Genomic DNA, 20,189 nt, shown 5'->3' on the forward strand with positions numbered 1-20,189 from the left:
TGCATGAAAGAAGCATGCCACATTTATATAAAGTTTAAAAAACAGGCAACACTGAACTAGGATGTAATCCAGAGCTGGCAAACCATGGCTCCTGGGCCAGATCTGGACACCATCTGTTTATGTATGCCCACGAGCTAAAGATAGTTTTACATTTGTAAAGAGTTAGGAAAAAAAATCAAAGAAGAGTAATATTTTGTGACACCTGAAAATTACATGAAATTCTAATTTCAGTGTCCACAAATAAAGTTTTATTGGAAGACAGCCACCCTTACCCCATTAGGTACTGTCTGTGGCAACTTTCGAGCTACAACAGCAGAGTTGAGCAGTTGTGACAGAGACCATAGGGCCTGCAAAGCCTAAAATATTTACTATTTGGCCCCTTTCAGAAAAAGTTTCCTGAGTAAAACCACAGAGAAAGCAAGGAAATCATCACAGGGATATGGATAGTAGCTTCCACAGTGAGAGGGACAGGGCTCTGACCAGAGAGGGTATGTGGAGGGTGGCATCAGGGGCTGGCAGTGTTCTTGGGTGGAGGTTACACGAAGTTCACTTCATAGTCATTGTTTAAGCTGTTCATATTGGTTTTATGCCCTTTTCTGTATGCTGAATACACCTCAAAAATTTTTTAAAGTTTCCTCTCTCCCCCATTAAAAGAAAAAATGTACTAGTAAAATTTAATCATATGTAAAGAAGCTTTGACAAAAAATATTCCTCCAAAAGGCCTGTGACAACTAGAGAAAATATTTGTAATACATGTAACAAAGAACAGCATCTGACAATTTAGAAGAAAAAGGTGAACAATCACAGAAAAAAAAAATGCAAACGACTCTTAGGGGACGGTGTTCAACACCTTTCCTAATAAGGGTAATGCAGATCACAAGTATCTTAAGACGCCATGTCTCACCGCACAACTGGCAAAAATTCATACCTGACACTGAGCTGTAGACAGGCTCATCTGACACTGTGGTGTCAGGCACGAGCGCAAATGGCGAGCCACACGCCCTGTGTCCAGGTACGCACAATTATAAACCCAGCTCATAACCGTTAAATCAAGTACGTTCTGTCTTCCTTCCTCGGCAAATATAACTTCAGGACGATGGGGAAGGCCAGGTTCAAGTTTAGAGTTCTTGCACTCCCCGGAGCTCCTCACTGCAGGATCCAGCTCACTGCAACTCTTGTCTTCCTAGACCACACTGCAGGGCGGGCTCACACCCACATGTGGATTCTCAGCCCACACCCTAGCCCTAAAATGGACAGGTTCAGGGAAGACGCCCTGGCAGACCCTGCATTTAGGCTGGGGGACATCTGGGAAGGAAATTCCAGGGTGTAGGATACCTGGACCATGGTCTAGAAGGTGGGTATGGGATCTAGAAGGGCAGGTCCCCTTGACCTCATGAATTTCTTAAAGCCCAGAACAGAGTCCTATAAAGCAGGGTCTTTTGTCCTGAGTCTAACAGTCATGATGGCTATTGGGAAACAGGAACTCTCATACATCACTGGTAGAAGTACAAAATGATACAAATTCCATGGAAGGTGTTTTGGCAAAATATCTATTAATGCTAAAAATGCACTTACCTTTTGATCAGCAAGCCCACTTATGAAAATTTATCCTATATCTATTTGCACATGTACAAAATTGTACACACACACACACACACACACACACACACACGATTATCCTCTGTAGCACTGTTTACTGGAAGCCATACTATCTATAGGGAACTGGTTAATAAACTACAGCATATACACATGATGGAAAAAGAATGAGAAAGTTCTCTCTATATTTATGTGAAAAGATCAATTTCCAAGCTATATTATATGAAGAAAAGCAAGGTACAGAACAATGTATATAGAACACAATCTTTTTTTTTTAAACATCTTTATTGGAGTATAATTGCTTTACAGTGGTGTGTTAGTTTCTGCTGTATAACAAAGTGAATCAGCTATACATATACACATATCCTCATATCTCCTCCCTCTTGCATCTCCCTTCCACCCTCCCTATCCCACCCCTCTAGGTGGTCACAAAGCACCTAGCTGATCTCCCTGTGCTATACGGCTGCTTCCCACTAGCTACATTTTACATTTGGTAGTGTATATATGTCCATGCCACTCTCTCACTTCATTCGGCTTACTCTTCCCCCTCCCCGTGTCCTCTCTACGAATGCGTCTTTATTCATGTCCTGCCCCTAGGTCCTTCAGACCTTTTTTTTTTAGATGCCATATATATGTGTTAGCATACAGTATTTGTTTTTCTCTTTCTGACTTCCTTCACTCTATATGACAAGACTCTAGGTCCATCCGCCTCACTACGAATAATTCAATTTTATTTCTCTTTATGGCTGAGTAATATTCCATTGTATATATGTGCCATATCTTCTTTATTCATTCATCTGTCGATGGGCACTTAGGTTGCTTCCATGTCCTGGCTATTGTAAATAGAGCTGCAATTAACAGTTTGGTACATGACTCTTTTTGAATTATGGTTTTCTCAGGGAATATGCCCAGTAGTGGGATTGCTGGGTCGTATATAGTTCTATTTTTTGTTTTTTAAGGAGCCTCCATACTGTTCTCCATAGTGGCTGTATCAATTTACATTCCCACCAACAGTGCAAGAGGGTAGAACCAATCTTTGTAAAAATAGTAGAGAGAAGGATTCCTAAAAAACTAATAAAACCATCTACTGGTAAGGCATGGGCGCAGATGAAGAAAGAGTAGGAAGACTCATGACAGGAGCAAAAATTCTCAGGGTGCCTTTTATATCATTTTTAGTTTTGAACCCTGTACACATATTATCTAATAAAAAATAAATGAAATTAAAATAGAATAAAGGGCATAGACCACATGGAAGGTACTAAAGATGACAGTCATTTGTCCTACCCACCCACGCTGACTGGTGGATAAGAAGTGGAGGAAGGTAAAGGGAGGAATTAAAGGTGACTTGTAACTATGTGGCCCCAAACAAGAGGGGGGATGGGCATGGGAAGGGGGTGGGGAGGACCCCTGTGGTGTTCCAACCACATAGAAATCAACTACAGCTTGCAAAACACATGTTTGGAAAGTGGGGTTCTGTTTCTTTCTCCTGTCACCCCTTCGGTTTTAGGAATGTCTCATTTGATGGTTCCATGACTCAACCAAGTTGTATTAGGGTTTGGGCCGTGATGACTAACAGAGAGCCCAGAGACCAGAGGTGTGAGGAATCATCCTACAGCAACCCCAAAGGGAAGGTGAACCTCCGGGATACAGTTAGAACTGCAAGGGCCAGCTCCCCTCCTCACGAAGAGATTCTTCCCTCTAGGCTAAACTTGGAGGATCCAGAATTTATTTATTTATTTATTTTTATTATTTTTTGCAGTACACGGGCCTCTCACTGCTGTGGCCTCTCCCGTTGTGGAGCACAGGCTCCGGATGCACAGGCTCAGCGGCCATGGCTCACGGGCCCAGCCGCTCCGCGGCATGTGGGATCTTCCCGGACCGGGGCACGAACCCGCGTCCCCTGCATCGGCAGGCGAACTCTCAACCACTGCGCCACCAGGGAAGCCCCAGAATTTATTTTTATTAAAGGTTGTGGCACTCCCTCTCCCTGCTGTGCAGGGTCCACAGTGCTACGGTGACGGTTTAGCTAACCCAGCGCTAAAGGGCCCTAGGTGGTTGCGACATTGACAGACACTTTGTCCATTGGCCCCAGACTAAAGCAGCCAGAGGAGAGGGGTGCATTCTTGTTTCTCCCCACCAGAAGCGGACCAGCGGCTCTTATCAGAAAGACTTAAGCAATTTATTGGCCAACGATCAGGTTAGTGGCAAAATGTACATTTCTCAAAGAAAAGGTCACTCACCCCTTGCCCCAGACAGGCCAGCGCAGGAATCACTTTCTCCTGGGCAATGCACTGCAGGATCCGGGGTGCTCCGTAGAGGCCTCCCATACAGGAGGCCAGGGACGAGATGTATAAGCCCAAAAGGAACACGATGCCCACCAGGGACACCTATATGAGGAAGCAGTTTCATTATCCAGTGTCAGAACCTGGCTTACGTACCTTTCTCTCCCCTGGCACCCACCCACCCACACCCCATCTGACCATAAATCCTCTAGATTCAACATCCTGGATATATTTCCAATACCCCAGCCCCACCCTACTTCCTTGGCACTGCTACCATTTGAGTTTGACCCACCATCACTTCTTGTACAGACTACACACAGAGGTTCTCAAACTAAGTGTGCGTCAGATTCATCCGGAGTGCTTGTTGAAACACGGATTTCTGGACCTTACCTCAGAGTTTCTGATTCAGTAGGTCTGGGGTAGGGCCCCACATCTGGATTTCTAACAAGTGTCCAGGTGATGCTGATGCAGATGGTCTGGGGACTATCCTTTGAGAACCACCACCACCAACAACGCTAAGTGGCTAAGCTCTGTCCCCAAGCCTCTGCCAGTGTGACCTAAATGCACATCTGATCATAAGGCCCCTGCCATAAAAACACCAATGGCTCTCCATCCCCCTGACACACCTGGCTCTTCCTGGTCTGTGACTCTTCCAGCCCCACACCCTGCACAGAGTCTATCAGCATGATTTCTCTGCCTGCTGGAACCCTCTGTCCACACCCCTAATCTACTCATTGTCGGTCTCTTAAACTCCCAATTGTGCTTCAAGACTCAGGACAAATCTCCGCTCCTCCATGAGGCCAACCCCAGCCCGTCACCAGGTGTGCCTGGTGCTCCTCTGGGCTCCGCTGCACCTCAGCATGAGGTTGGGGCACACCATCGCTTCCACTGGCTTCATTTCTGCAGGGCTCCCGTCTGGTTCATCCTGGTCCACTTGGTGCCAACACAGAAACATAAATGCTGAGCAAAAGAATGAGATCCAGGACCCACATGGCCCAGAAAGCACCAACAACAGATAGAATAAGAGAGGGCAGAGCTGTTCTGCTTGGTGTCACCTTGCACAGATCACTGCTGCTGGCCATGCAGCTGTGTCCCACACTGTCTGTCACGAATCTCTCTCTCCCTCCTGAGCTGGACCTCATCTACACCCACAGGGAAGTCTCTCTCTTTTCTTGAGTATTTGAGGTACCTTCTCCTTTCTACTTTACTTTAGGCAAACGCCCCGAACTGTGTACTCTAAGTGCTTAATTGTCCAACTATTACAGTTGGGTTAGATTTCATTTTCAGTTTTGTTACTTACGCCCTTCTCCATGAAGACTCTCCTCACCCCAGTTTTTACTTCCTTGCTTTAGCAAACGCACTGGGTCAGTGGCATCAAGCTATATGGAACACTGGCTAGACCTCTTTCCTGGCCCATAAATTATCACCAGAAACCTGCATCAGCCAGGATTCTTGACCGGAAATATTTTTTTTAACAAAAATTTTTTAAACTTTATTATTTTTTTTGGCTGAGTCCGGCCTCAGTTGTGGCACACGGGATCTGTCGTTGCAGCACGCAGGCTTCTCTCTAGTTGTGGCATGCAGGTTTTCTCTCTCTAGTTGTGGCACGTGGGCTCCAGGGTGCGTGGGCTCTGTAGTTTGCGGAGCGTGAGCTCAGTAGTTGTGGCACGCGGGCTTAGTTGTCCTGCGGCATGTGGGATCTTAGTTCCCCAACCAGGGATTGAACCCACGTCCCCTGCGTTGGAAGGCGGATTCTTTACCCCTGGACCATCAGAGAAGTCCATGGAAATATTTTTTTAAGAATATATTTGTAGGCTACTAGAAGGGTCACAGGATCGGTCGTCAGGAGACTGAAAGATCAGGCTCGGGTAAAGGCGAGACCCAAGGCTGGAGGCACATTCAGACTCCTGAACAGGAGCAGTCTAACCAAGCTGCGACCAGCACCTGCTGCCCTAAAGATGAATCCTCACCATACCTTTATCTTTGCCTCATTCATCACATTTGGAGCATCTGATGGGCCCAGCCTCAGTCACATGCCCTACCAGGGCCACAAAGGGACAGGCAAGTGAGAGTCTGGTCATTTGGACTCCTGTAATATTAAATGGGGCTCACTCCCTTCAAGCCCTCACACAGGGGGGATAACCCCCAAATGGTCAGGGAGGACAGAAGTTTGATGGACAAGACTAAGGTCCACTATAGAGCCTACATTTTCCTTAATTCAGTGTGGATGACTTCTCCCTAAATGCATGGCCTCATCTTGATCCCCAATGAATCTCTCCTCTTTTCTTCAATGTCATGGGTATCTTACAACAATCTCACTCACACCCTTCTTACCACTTTACTACCAAAAGAAGTTAACGTCATCTAACGTTTCCCTCACTTCATTTGTATGCTCTCATGGCATGTTATTTCCTACCCTGTGGTGCAGTTAATTACGCTCACGGCCCATCTTGCCAGCGGGCCATAAACTCCTGAGTCTCATGCATCCTGGCCCCTCCCTGCCACACCTGAGTCTGGCACACAGGGTTCAGCAAGTGCCCGCTGAAGTCATAAAGCTTCACGGCTTCACTGTGACTCGTGCCCTGGATGTCTTATAAAATTGTCAGATAAACTGGTCCCAGTATCAATCCCTGATCCATCCTGAGATACAATCATTCATCTGTAACCTTTGTTTCTGTCTGTTGACTTTTTTTCTTTTAATGGACTCTGTGATGAAATTTTATCAAAAGCTTTTTTTGGAAAATCTGACCCAGTAGTTCTCCACTCTGGCTATACAAGAGTCACCCCAGAAGTTCTGCTTTAATTAGTATATGGGACACAGACATGGTTGATTTCTCAAAAGGCCTCCAGTGATTCTAATGTGCAGTGAGGGTGAAAGCCACGGGCATGGTACACTGTCTTCACTGCATCCTCCCCTCAGAGAATTCTCCAGCACAGGCAGGCATGGTATTTCCTTGCAGAAATTTTACTGCTTCTTAACCAAAAGGTTATATACACTTGAGTTAAAAAAAAAAATTCTTGGGACTTCCCTGGTGGTACAGTGGTTAAGAATCCGCTTGACAATGCAGGGGACACAGGTTGGATCCCTGGCCCGGGAAGATCCCACATGCTGTGGAGCAACTAAGCCTGTGCACCACAACTACTGAGCCTGCGCTCTAGAGCCTGTGAGCCACAACTACTGAGTCCTTGTGCCACAACGACTGAAGCCCGCACACCTAGAGACTGTGCTCCACAACAAGAGAAGCCACTGCAGTAAGAAGCCTGCACACTGCAACAAAGATTAGTCCCTGCTCACCACAACTAGAGAAAGCCCGCACGTAGCAACAAAGACCCAACACTGTCAAAAATAAATAAACAATTAAAAAAAAAAACTTTTTCAGGGACTTTCCTGGTGGTCCACAGTGGTTAAGACTTGGTCTTGCGATGCAGGGGACACCAGTTCAACCCCCGGTCGGGGAACTAAGATCCCACATGCCGCAGGGCAACTTAAGCCTGCACGCCACAACCAGAGAGCCCACGTGCTGCAACTGCAGAGCCCACACACTCTGGAGCCTGCATGCCACAACCAGAGACTCTGCGTGCTGCAACTAATAAGCCCATGTGCTCTGGAGCCTGAGTGCCACAACTAAGACCTGACACAGACAAAATAATAATAATAATAAAATAAAGAAATAAATATATAAAAATAATTCTTTTTCATTTATAGCCTGCCCATTTGCAGTGGACATGAGTGGGAAGAAGACTGCCCAGGCTGGCATCCTTCAGTGATGGAACTGACCAGAGGAAGTCTCTGGTAACATGAGATTGTGATATGGTGACCTCCATCCTGGCCAGCCTCCCCACAAATGCTCCCCAGGATCCCTGCAGAGCCCTGGGGCTGAGGGCCAAAGGGACAACTGTCCAGGTGTCAATTGTGGACTTATGTCCAGTTTGTCAACTGTGTTTCGAATGGCCTGCTCACTTGCCACTCTTTTATATAAAACTGTTATTCAGTCAATTTTCTGAAAAATAAATGAAATGTTGGTCCTCGTGGTTGGATATATTAGAACAACTCCATTCTCTCTCTCTCTCCCACCTGAGTCCTGCCCCTTCCTTCCTCTCATCCATCCACCCATGGAGGGAGCATTTCCTGAGGACCGTGTAGATAACTGGCATAGGGCAAGGTTTTACAGGTGCGACAGTAAACTCCACAGCTTTGCTCCCAGCCGCGCAGAATGTAATCATTTTCTCTATTTATATGGGGCTGTAAACTCGCTATCTGTGCCAGTGCAGGTGGAAGTAAGAATCTATTTGAGCAGATGTGTGTCAACAGTTCTTTAGGAAAAAGTAAAATGTGCCTTTCTGTCATCCACCGGCGTGAGTCATCACAAAAAGCTGTCTTTCTCAAACATTATCTGGGGTGTGAACTACCCTAATTTCTCTTTTTGTAACTACTGATGAAAATCGTTAATTCGGCTCTTTGCTCTTGGTATCTGATCCCAGCTCCCACTGGAGCTCCAGTCATTGAGAGAGCCCACCAACCTACTGGCTGATCTCTTCTCTTGAAGGACTGAATATAAAGTCATTTCCAAGGTACTCACTCTGCCTTACTTAATTCCTGTGGCCCCTTGACATTACTGAGGTGTACCTCCTGACGCCTTTACGATCCCAAATGTATGACTATGGCAATGTCTCAGCAGTTCCCTCTTTCTGGAGACATGAGTTTTCTAATACTGTCCTCATTCCATGAGTTGACCAACTTCGCAACTTTCAGGCAAGTTTCCTCTCTCACTTGATAGACACTTTCCAGAAGGAAACAAAGTTGGCTTCACTTCCTGAGAGGCAGAGCTGTGTCCACGATGGAGGGCAGAGGACAGGCAGGTGGGGCTGGGTGGGGCTCACCCCACCGGCCACGAGCCCTGCCTCACCCCGACTTCCCAGGCGTAGCTTGTGAACGCGGGAAGCCGTGACTGTCTAATCCAAGAGTGATGAGAGTTTTCCCCGTAGGATACCCCATGTTTCACAAACATGCTTTGAGGATACTGTTCCTACTTAGTCTGTTCTTTTTTCGCTAGTTAGCAAGCCCCAGGGCTCCTAAAATACTTGGTCTTTTTGATGTGTAATAAACACTTTTTCTTGGGCTGCATACAAGTTTAGTCTGAAAAAATTATTCAATCTATTTAATTTTACCCCTACTAATACCTGCTCTTTATACAACTCCTTTTTCTATAACCCAATAACATTGGGATTGACACTTTTGGGGCTTTTCCTATTCAGTTAAACATGTGGATTCATAGGAAAAAATCTCCCCACCCCAAAATGTGTCCTATCTGTAAGGGTATCCCCACAAGGAGTGTGTAGGGAGTCAAAATGTAATAAGCACCTACTATGCACCAGGTATTGTGCTTTACACGGATTACCTCAGAGCCACCTTGACGCACTCGGGGTTTTTTAGAAAGTGTAACATTAGTGAGACTGACACCCAACATCCAGGAAAAAGTTCCTCTGGGGTAGGGATATAAAGTGAAAAGAAACTTCTGAGAGAAACCATGGCCTGGGAAGCCAAATAATTAGAAATAGATCAGAGAAGCTGCAGGAAACCCAGAAAGAAACAGATGAACGGACCCGCTGCAGGTCAGTGGAAAGGAATCCAGGGCAGCCAGCGGCCACTGAAGACAAGTGTTCTGGCAGAAAAAGCTCGCGAGAAAGAGAGGGACGTGCTCAGAGGAGCTTCACAAGGAGGAACGCCAAGGGGTGGATGCTGGAGGTCTGTGCCCAGCCCTCGGGGCACACAGACCAGACGGAAGAGGCCTTGCTTCCTTGGGCCCAGGAGAGCTCAGAGGTGGGCCAGCTCAGAACCCAGGCCACAGCTAAGATGTGAGGGAGAGATGAGCAGTTTATTAAAACCACATCGGGGTGGCAGGTTGTGTCAAGGGACCACGTAAGGAGGCCACACCTGTACCTGCCAGCCTCTCGTGCTGTACCCTCCCATCCTCCAGGTGCCATGAGTTGTCTGTGGCCCAACTTACTGCCCAAATATAGTCCCTGCTACTGCAGCCTGGTCAGTCCCAAGGAGGGATGCTGAAGGGCAAAAAGGGAGAAAAGCCGGGTTTCATGGCTTTGGGGGGAAAATCCCACATGGTCCCCTTTGTAGGGGACCACAGGGGGCAGTGCACCAGGGCGCTGCTGCTGTGGAGCTGCCCTGGTTGGTTCCGTCTCTGTTCCCTCACTTGCTGCGCTGGCCCCTGCTTGCTACTGACAATCAAGAACTCCATCTTTTCTTTCTTTCATAGGTTTTACAACAGCCTGTTCCGGGAAACAGTCTCTTGTCCTCTCCAAAATCCAACTGTCCACCTCTCACCTGGTATGCGCGTAGTGACATTCCCACGTGCATTTGCCAGGCATGGTTTGGCAGGTGTCCCCAGCCACAGAAGGGCTTGCCTGCCTAGTTGTTTTAGTGCCTGGGACAGGTGGCATTTCAGACAAACTCCACCCCCTCCCTGACCCCATTCAAGAGTCTATTATTAGTGGTGGAATCCATTCCACGAAGTCTCCCCTGCGCTGTCCGTGGAGACGCTCTTACAAGCTTGCTGTTGTGGCCTTCCTCGGACACAGGCTGCCCAGGCTCCCACACACCCGTTCTTAGCTTCCCTGCAAAGCCGGGGAAGGAGCGGAGAGAGGAGACCCCGCCCAGGGATCACTGGCCTCCCTCCATCCAGATCAGAGTCTCTGGTGGTTGAAGGGACCTCCGTGGGGGAATCCACGAGGAAGAACCGGCTTGTGAAGGGGCAGAGCTAGCTGGCCACTGGCATGGTGCAGACAGCAGCCGGCAGCTCCCTCAGGCCAAGGCCCAGCTGCTCCTGGAGGCCTTTAATCCCTCTGATGCGGCCAAGCTTTTCATTCCACAGTTAGAGAAGAGGCCCCTGGGAGATGAAACGCAAGACGGCAGCGAGCACGGAGGTATAAGTGGGGGAAACTGATGTTGATTCCTCCCCTGAGAGTAAACCTTGCTCGCCTGCGGTGGAGGCGTGGCGGGGGGGAGGATCTAAGACCTTGGGCCCTGGGAGGTGGGTGTCAGGGCTCTCACTACCCGAACCGCTCCCCCTTTTAAAACCTGCTTACACGGTAAGGCCAAGATCCCCCATCCCCCAAAAACAAATACCACCCTGACACCGGCGTCTACATGCCTGAAAAAGAAACCTGTGGTAATGTGAAAATCAAGCCCAAACGTAGCTGTAAAATGTAGTTCAGAGTTGCCGGCCCCAGGTTGCCCCAAGCAGTGCCCCTCCATGTATCTGCAAGGCTGCTTTGCAAAGCCTCACACCAGAGAAAAGGGTACTTTCTCCTACATATGAGCAGTGATAGATACTCAGGAGTTAACTGAGTAAGAAAACCTCCCTGGCCTGGCGCATCTCTCTGATACAGGACAGCAATCTCAGGGCCCACTTTTCCCCCAGGGAACTGATGGGAAGATAGGAGTTTTGGGGGATTTCCAGAAGAATGTGTGGAAGTCTTATTCTCCTGGGTTCTAGAGATGCCAAGTGAGTGTCCTTGACTGTCACATGACCTCCAGCCTGTTCCAGGGCTGCTGTGGAACATCAGGAATTTGCTAATCTTCTGCGGGCAGAGGGTGCAGGGCTCAGGAAACAAAGATACTGTAGCCAAATCCACCCGGGGCCACCTCCCTGGGGAGCCCGAGGGGACAAGGGGCCTCCAGCCCTGCCTCTCACCACCCTTCACCTTGGCGCTGGGCTTCCACCATCTGCCTCCACCTTGCCACCCTCTTTTCCATCCATCAGCCTCCTCCTTCCCACCCGTTTCTTGCAAGTAGCACTTCCTGCTTGTGGTGGAAGGGGAGGCTATTGGCAAAAATGAAGGGCTGTTGGAACTCAGGATTTCGGGGGACCAGATTGCTTCTGCCCTGATTTTCGACATGAAGGGATGCTTGTGTCCCCATTACTTAGCACCTGCATGCATGTGCCTTTTCAGGTGTTGTTACCCGGGTCTAGGGATCCATATGAAGGACCTGCATCTTCCCCATGGTTTTGGCCCCTGTACTTCAGTCCTGAGCCCGAGACTACATGGATCCCCAGGCAGGGCTGCAAGGGGGAGGCAGCCACTGCGGCTCAGAGCCGATCAATGACCCCGCAGCCTGAGCCTGTCGGGCAGTGCAGGACTCACCCACCTTTTCTGCTATCAGGAAGTCATAGCGAAGAGCCCCTCGGGTGCAGATGGCGCCCAGCAGGAGGACAAAGACGATGTACAGAAACCACCTGCAAGAAACCCAAGAGCGGAGCAGAGCTGCCACCTGCCGTTGCCCAGCCCCATCCCACCCCACCCCACCCCACTCAGCCTACGGGTTCCCAAGGAGACCTGTCCCAGAGGACAGAGAAAGGCCCATCATGAAGCCTCCCCAGCTTGTCTGGGGGGTGCTTCCAGTACTTTTTCTCCTCTAGCCTATTTCATACACACACACACACACACACACACACACACACACACACACACACGCACATATCTACATAAACGTACCATTGTTTTGCCTCTTTCTTACATTACAGAGATTGTTGGGGGTGAGCAGCGGCCCACCAGGCCTCTAGGTGGCCAGGATGCAGGCCGGGGCTGACTGGTAGCCCTGCACCCCATTATCCTGCCGCAGAACAAGCTGATCATCTTTCAGGCCTCGGAGGCCTGCTGTTCCTTGGCCCCCAGGTGACAGAGAGCCAAGCCGAATGTGAAAGGCCAGCAGGGACCTGGCTCTGCCCTCAGATGCCCTGTGACCTCGATCAAGTCACATGACCCCTGCGGCCTCATCCCCATCTGGACAGCGGGAGGATGGGCTAAAGGCTCCTCCCGGGACCTCCCAGCTGTGACCAAAAACGAGACAGGGCTCTTTCTTTCCCTTCCTGCCTGACACCCAACCTTCTCTCTGTCAGCCTCATTTTCTTCCCGACGAGATCACCTTATTTAGCACAAAACAGAGACAGGTGCTGCGTACCTGGCTAGAAGCAACAGTGCCATCATGACAAGCTAAAAGCAAACACAGCATCGGTGAAACAGACACAGTAATATTTTTTAAAACATCACAGTTAAAATAATACAGGCACTTTAACCCTCTCGGGCCCTTGTCATGTCTGGGATCTCATTACCTTTCACGCCTACCCAGTGAAGGCAGAGGAGCTTCTTCCCGTGTACAGAGAGAAAACAGAAGATTCTAGAAGGTCAGAAACAGACCCAAGGCACCCAGCCTGTTTGCGTGGGTGGCAGAGTGCGAACTAAAATAGGGACGCCTGACAGCCTTGGGGCAGTGCCAGGGAGGCAAGCTGGGGGAAGAGGAGAGTCAGCCTCTGAGCTCCTACTACGTGCTGTTACACGCAGCATCTCCTCCACAATCTATGGGGCACCCATGTTCTCATTACCTCCATTTTACAGAGAAGAAAAAGGAAGCTCAGAAAGTTAAGTAAATTGCCTGAAGTCACACAGCCAACCAGCGGCTGGGCTGGGATGTAAATCGTAGTCTGTCTGACGGCAAAATTCTTCCTCTTTATAGTCCCTGCAATGACCCTGGAAACTCAACGGTTACAAAATGCCCAAGTTCAAAATGGGGGTGGGGGAGGGGGAGGGACAGGAGTCTGAGGAAAAAGGAAAGAAAGGATTTCATCTTGGTTAACAACCCTCTTCCTTGCTGCATTCCCAGGCAGCGGGTAGCAAAGGGCAATCGTCTGAACCCACCAGACGTGAATTTTCCAGCTGGCTGAGTGTTAAAAGGAGGATTGGAATATAGAATAGATAGGTCACAGTCGGGGCACTCTTAGAACTAAAGGAGCAATCCCCTCTTTTGCCTGGGGTTCTCTCTCCCTCTCTCCAGCTGATTGCCACCAGGGGAACTTACGAGATGCCAACAGCTGCTAGGGAGCCCAGGGGGATGCTGGCAGCAGGCTCCCTGAGGTCGCCCCCCATGTTGAAGCCGGCCATGACTCCTGAAAGACACCCAGATGGGAGAGAAGGGAGAGCTGCATACTCCACGAATCATCTGCCCCTCCTCGGGGCCCTCTCCTGGAAGGGATCCCAGGGCAAAGCCCTCCCATATGCAGCTCTGCAAACTGTACTTCTCAATCTCCCCTGGCAACTGGGGAGGCATCCTCGAGGCATGAAAGGGACCTTTGTGGGTTGGGTGAGTTCGGGAGGAAAGCCCTATTGGCTTCAAAAGCATCTTATGGCCCAGTGCAAAGTAATGAGGGCCAGGGAGACGTCTGGCAGGCCACACAAAGGTCCCAAGGCCACATGCTGAGCTCTGAGCTCTGCTTTCCAGATGGACAACATCCAGGAGAGGCTCCGCCTTAGCAAAGTGCCCACCACTGCCTGCTCAGCAGAGTCCCTTTCCTCTGCTGCCCACAGACTACACTGGCGTTCAGGGGTGCCAGGGGCAGCTCTCAACCGATATTCAGAGCCAGCTACCATGTTCAAAGCTCCTGAGCCGCCAAAGGGCTCTAAACAAACTCCGAAGAACCATCCCGATGCTACCAACACTGAGCGGCAAGCTCCTTTTCATCATGGACTCTATTCCCCATGAACACGCATGAAAAGCAGTTAGTCAGTCACAATGAGGAACAGCACAGTGCGGGACGGTGAGGACATCACTTCAGTCCAAACACACACACACAGGAAACCAACAAGACAATGTGCTCTGAACATCACATGTGGGTCCAGCCCATATGTGCTCTACCAGCCCACAGGAGTGGGTGCATCTTGAACGTGGACTTGAAGGAAGATTTGCAAGGGCTTAGGGAGAGGAATGGGTCTAACCCCGTCATTACAGATTTATGAACCCTTTGAACCTGACAGAGCCTGTGTTAAGCACTCTTCATGCATTTTTTATCTCGTTTAATCCTCACAACAACCACATCAGAAAAGTAGAATTATTTCCCCAATTTTATAGAAAAGGAAACTAGTGCTCAAAGAGGTTAATTAAAATAGCCTACACACATTTAGTAAGTGGCAAAGCTAAGATTCAACCCTGGTCTGTGCGATTCCAAAAATTGTACTCTTAACGCCCTTGCTATAATGCTTGAGGGAACTCAAGTGCAGTGGAGTGAAGTGAAAGTTTGGGCCCAGAAAGTTAAAGCGGAGCTATTTCAAAGAGTACTGTGAATGTTGGACCAAGGCGGGGACCTGCATAAACTTTGACCCAGCAATTCCACTACTAGGGTTGTATCCTAAGTAAACAGTCAAGGATATGAGTAAAGATTTATCCAAAAATGTTTATAAATGCTTGTTTATAATAGTGAAAATTATAAACAACCTAATGTCTAAAAATAGAGGATTGGCTAAATATGTGATGATACATCTTTCAATAAATACCAGGTCACCATTATCGTCAGGGATACGCTGTGACATGAAAAGAGATTTCAAAGCTATCGTTTCAATTTCAGAGGCACATTCTAAAGCAGGACATATGGTATGATGCTATTGTTGTAAAAGAAAAAAAAACAGATAAATAGATGTGTAGAAAAATGAAAAAGGAACTAGAACATGTTTCAAAATCTTAACAATGTTATTGCTGGGTGATGGAAAAACAGATCATTTTCTATTTTATTGTCTATCTCTACTTTCTTAATTTTCTATAGTGATCATTTTGAAATAAGGGAAAAGTAATTCTTAAAGGTCTTTTTGTTTAAAATAGCATGTTAGGCACGTTTTCTTTCTTCTCATTCCCCTCCCTCCCAAGATCCTATTAAAAGAGTAGTTAAGGGGGAAAATGGATACATGCCTCTAAGCAAAGAGGATTAGGAGGGGGAGCCTTAAGTAGATGAAAAGTTTCTACAAATGTCTGGAACATAGAAAATGATACAGAATAAAAGGGAAGGAAAAGAAAGCCTTGGAATGTTTCTCTAGAAGATCTAAATAAACTGCCCAAGGAAAACCAGGGCCGCTAGTGTGGATGTTCACACCCCAAATGAGGCCCTCCTCAAGAGCCAGCCACACCCACAAATGTGCTGCAGTCAGCTCTCCCATGAAGGAGGAACCCCATCAGGGAGACAGACCCACATACACTATAGCAGGGGATCCACACCAGCAACCAAAGATCGCCAAGTGTGTAACAAAACCCAGCAACAAATACACAAATACATGCATGATAAAAACAGAACAACCTGGGCTGGAAGAAACATATAAATCAGGACACAGAAGAGAATTTTGAAGAAAACACTAATAAGTGGCCCCAGACACATCCAAGAAGAATATTCTACCTATAAAGTGAGATGCTATGAAAAACAAAAAAATAATCTAAGAACAAGAAAAAAGTTTTGGAAATTAAAAACATGATCACTAAAACAAAAAATGCAGTGGAAGATCTAGAAGATAAAGTTAAGTTAATACCCCAGAATTTAGAACAGAAAAATAAAGGGGTAGAAATTTTGAGCAAAAAATAGGAGAAATAGAGGAGAAATCTTGGAGTTACAACATCCAACTAACAGGAGGTCCAGAAAGAGAGAACAGAGAAAATAAAAGAAAATAACCAGGTAGCAATAGAAATAAATGTCTTCAAATTGAGGCAGACAAAAGTCTCTATGTTGAAATATCCCATAAAGTAAACAACAACAAAAATGTCCACACCTAAATGCATCATTGTGCAATTTCAGGAGAAATCCTATTTCCAAAGATTAAAAACTGAACACTTACAAAGGAACAAAAATTAGACTGGCATCAAACTTCTCATCAGCAGCCATGAATTCTACAAAACAATGGAGCACTGATATTTAAATTCTGAGGAAAAGCTATTTTGAAACTAGAGTTTCAGCCAGATTACCAGTTAAGTGAAAGTAAAGTTAAGCTAACAAGGGCTCAGCCAGATTACCAGTTAAGTGAAAGTAAAATTAAGCCGGCTTCCCTGGTGGCGCAGTGGTTGAGAGTCCGCCTGCCAATGCAGGAGACACGGGTTCGTGCCCCAGGCTGGGAAGATCCCACGTGCCGCGGAGCGGCTAGGCCTGTGAGCCATGGCCGCTGAGCCTGCATGTCCGGAGCCTGTGCTCCGCAACCAGAGAGGCCACAGCAGTGAGAGGTCCGCGTACCGCAAAAGAAAAAAGTAAAGTTAAGCTAACAAGGACTTAGAAAATTTACCTCCCACATGTGGTTTCTTTCTTTTTTAAATTAATTAATCAATTTTTGGCTTCGTTGGGTCTTCGTTGCTGTGCACGGGCTTTTTCTAGTTGCAGCAAGCGTGGCCTACTCTTCGCTGTGGTGCGTGAGCTTCTCGTTGAGGTGGCTTCTCTTGTTGCCGAGCATGGGCTCTAGAGCACAGGCTCAGTAGTTGTGGCGCACGGGCTTAGTTGCTCCGTGGCACATGGGATCTTCCTGGTCCAGGGATCGAACACGTGTCCCCTGCATTGGCAGGTGGATTCTTAACCACTGCGCCACCAGGGAAGTCCCCACATATGGTTTCTGAGGAAGATACTAAAGCAAGTACTCCAGCAAAATGAGGATATAAACTGTGAAGGAGAAAAACACATGATTCAGAAAGCAGTGATAATAACTCAGGAATTTATAAGTCCCAGAACAACCGTTGTACAGCAGAGAAACCAGTAGGGATTGAGGCAGAAGAATGGAGGCCCCAGTAGGGATGCCTCTGGATGGGAGCTGGATTCAACACAATGGACAGAGTATGAATTATTTTAAGAATACGCTGACTGCATATTTTGGCAACAAGAAAAAAAAGCTCATTGAAACTCTAGGAAAAGTGAACAAGAAAGTCAACACTTAAACCTGAAGCAAACTAAAATATGACATGATTTTAAACAACTAATAAAATTTTTTTAAATTAACCCATTTGGCCGTGATACTCGGAACATTCTCCCCTAAATGACACAAGGACCACATCAGAATAGCAGTAAAGGAAATGGATTCTAGCCCACCACTTTGGTCTTCAGTGATCAGCTACATAGTCATAGTAGTATATACGTTTATTGCTTTTTAACTTCTAAGATTGACCTATAGACGTAGCACAGAGGACTTAACTATAGCTACAAAGTAGAATACAAATATTACCTACCTTGATGAAATGAAAGTAAAGCTATAGCTAATGGCTATTTGGAAATGAAAAGAGGGAAGAGAAGTAGAGGGAAGAGAAAAGGCACTTATATTTTTGTTGTAGTAGTGTGGGAAACAAAAGTCCCATGACCTTCACTCAGGACTGGCTTGAATGTTAGAAGCTTCGATTCGTTTAATAAGAAAACCTGAAAGGTGAGTTAGCCATTAAATTTGTTAGGTCAATAAGGAAACAGCTAGCAAATATTTATATACCAGTTGCAATAAATTTTAAGTTAATGCTGTAACTTATTCTGTATCTTGCCATCATAAAGGGGAGTTTCTGAGTGTTTGCTAAAATGAGCAAGAAATTTCCAAGAATACTGAAGCTTGACTTTGAAGTTCCAAAGCCTTTTGACTTGCAATCTTAAGACAAAAAAAAATTTTTAGTAGAGTGTGTGTTTGAGTGAAACTGTGTTCACTTCAAGTTGTAAACTACAGCTTTCATGAGATTTTGCCCATTCACCTGCTAATAATCTACTTATAGCTTCCCTAATATTGCTCTAAAACACAAATATAAAAGGATTATTCAGATTCCCTTAAAATTAGGGATTCCCTTAAGATTACTAAAGCATTCCTTGTAAAAATATTTTACACATAAAATAAATATGACCCTAACACATTAATCCTAAAACACAACACAGAATATTAATTTCCCATACCAACAATAAGGTGTGAAGGGATGTAGCCTAGAATTGATAACAGAGATTTAAGAGTATTATTTAAAGTTATAAAGGCAATCAAAAAAGAACTAAATATTAAAATATAACTATCAAAAATTGGGAAGTGGATGGAGGAACATGTAAGTGAGCTAAACCTTCTCTATTTCTTAGCGTGGAGTCAATAAATTACATCTGGACTTTGATTAATCAATCAGGTTACAGGTATAGGCATATCGCTTGGTAATGTAGTTAGCTCCCAAAGTATTAAAAATGGTTGCCCCCATGGAGGGGCTCTTTGAGTGGTGGCAGTAGGGGGATGAGAGACTACTGCTTTATGTTACAGGCACCTCTGCACTGTTTTTTTTTTTATCACGTGCAAGTCTTATTTGGATCAGAAGAGGAATGCCCAGGACCTGCCTTCCTCTGACCAGCGCTCCTGGGACCACGTCCCGTCACCGAGGCTCTGCTTGAGGGCTAGCGCCCCGCTGCTTGCTACCAGACAATCTGGTACCAAGACCAACCCCGGCCGGATCTCCATGTTTACCTGATTCCCAGGCCCCACTAACTTCAATCATTAACACCATCCCTTTCTGGACCTCCCAAATTCTGACCGTTTTCCAAGGTTCTCACCTGTCCCCAGGTTTACTGGTGTTTCACCTGCCTGGCCACATTGCTTCCACCATCTGCAGTGACCTCATTCTGCCCCCCAAGCCCCAGGCAATTTTATGCAATTTTATTCTTTCAGCTTTTTGAGATTACACACTGCTATTTACTCTTTGCCATTTTAGTACCTCCTATAGTTTGTCGTGTCATTCTGTACTCCTTCCTTCACAGCATTTACAAAAGTTAAGAAATGAGGACCCACGAGAACTCCATTCCTATAGATGCTTCTGTCTAGGAAAGTGACTGATTAATCCTAATGGCTTCCTGCTTCCAAACAGGTTCTGTATGCATAACATACAAACGCCCTTTTCTTCTCCCCACCACAATCCCTTCCACAGTCAATGACCTGGCCCCTGATTAGAGGTCCCACTAGCTGGCCTGCTGTGGGGTACATGGGGATCCTGGTCAGTGGGAGCAGAAACAGCTGACACTGACACAGGCCACCCTCAGAAATGGGTCAGACACAGACAACCAGGAAGTGGGCTTCTGAGACAAAACAGAGAAGCCCGAAAATAAGGAGTCAGTACTATACACAAAAAACCCCAGAGACAAGGAAATGGCGGCACCTTACACTCCAGACAGGAAGCCTCAGGGTGACTCCCGTGGGTGTTCCGGGCACACCTGTTAGATTATTTGCACACTGTGGCTCCCAGAATTTTGCCCTTGCACGGCTACACGACTCTTGAGCAGATGATCTCTAGTTCTAGTGGACTATAAATGTCTTGTTTGCCAGTTAGATTTAGAAAAATTATTTTGATTTCATATTTTTTCACCCACGCTTGTCAACTATAATAGAGATTCCCTAGTTTGCTTCCTTTCTGCTTCTGGTGCGATTTCAAAATACTATTATTAATGTTAGAGCTAGATTTAGGGTGGGGGCGTGCAGTAGAACAGATATTATTTCCCAGAGATATTTACAAATATG

At 46.7% G+C, this 20,189-nt stretch overlaps 1 protein-coding gene across 1 annotated transcript in view; it reads right to left on the reverse strand.

Annotated features, from left to right (window-relative positions):
* SLC12A8 (solute carrier family 12 member 8) overlaps positions 1-20,189 on the reverse strand; it is a 132,794-nt gene that overhangs the window by 25,552 nt on the left and 87,053 nt on the right. Inside the window, 4 exon segments of the mRNA XM_024754763.1 lie at positions 3,837-3,983; positions 12,043-12,130; positions 12,856-12,887; positions 13,750-13,837. Of these exon segments, the coding sequence (XP_024610531.1) occupies positions 3,837-3,983; positions 12,043-12,130; positions 12,856-12,887; positions 13,750-13,837 (355 nt within the window).

This window comes from Neophocaena asiaeorientalis, unplaced genomic scaffold (assembly GCF_003031525.2).
Source record: "Neophocaena asiaeorientalis asiaeorientalis breed wild unplaced genomic scaffold, Neophocaena_asiaeorientalis_V1.1 scaffold423, whole genome shotgun sequence".
Lineage (NCBI taxonomy): Eukaryota > Metazoa > Chordata > Mammalia > Artiodactyla > Phocoenidae > Neophocaena > Neophocaena asiaeorientalis.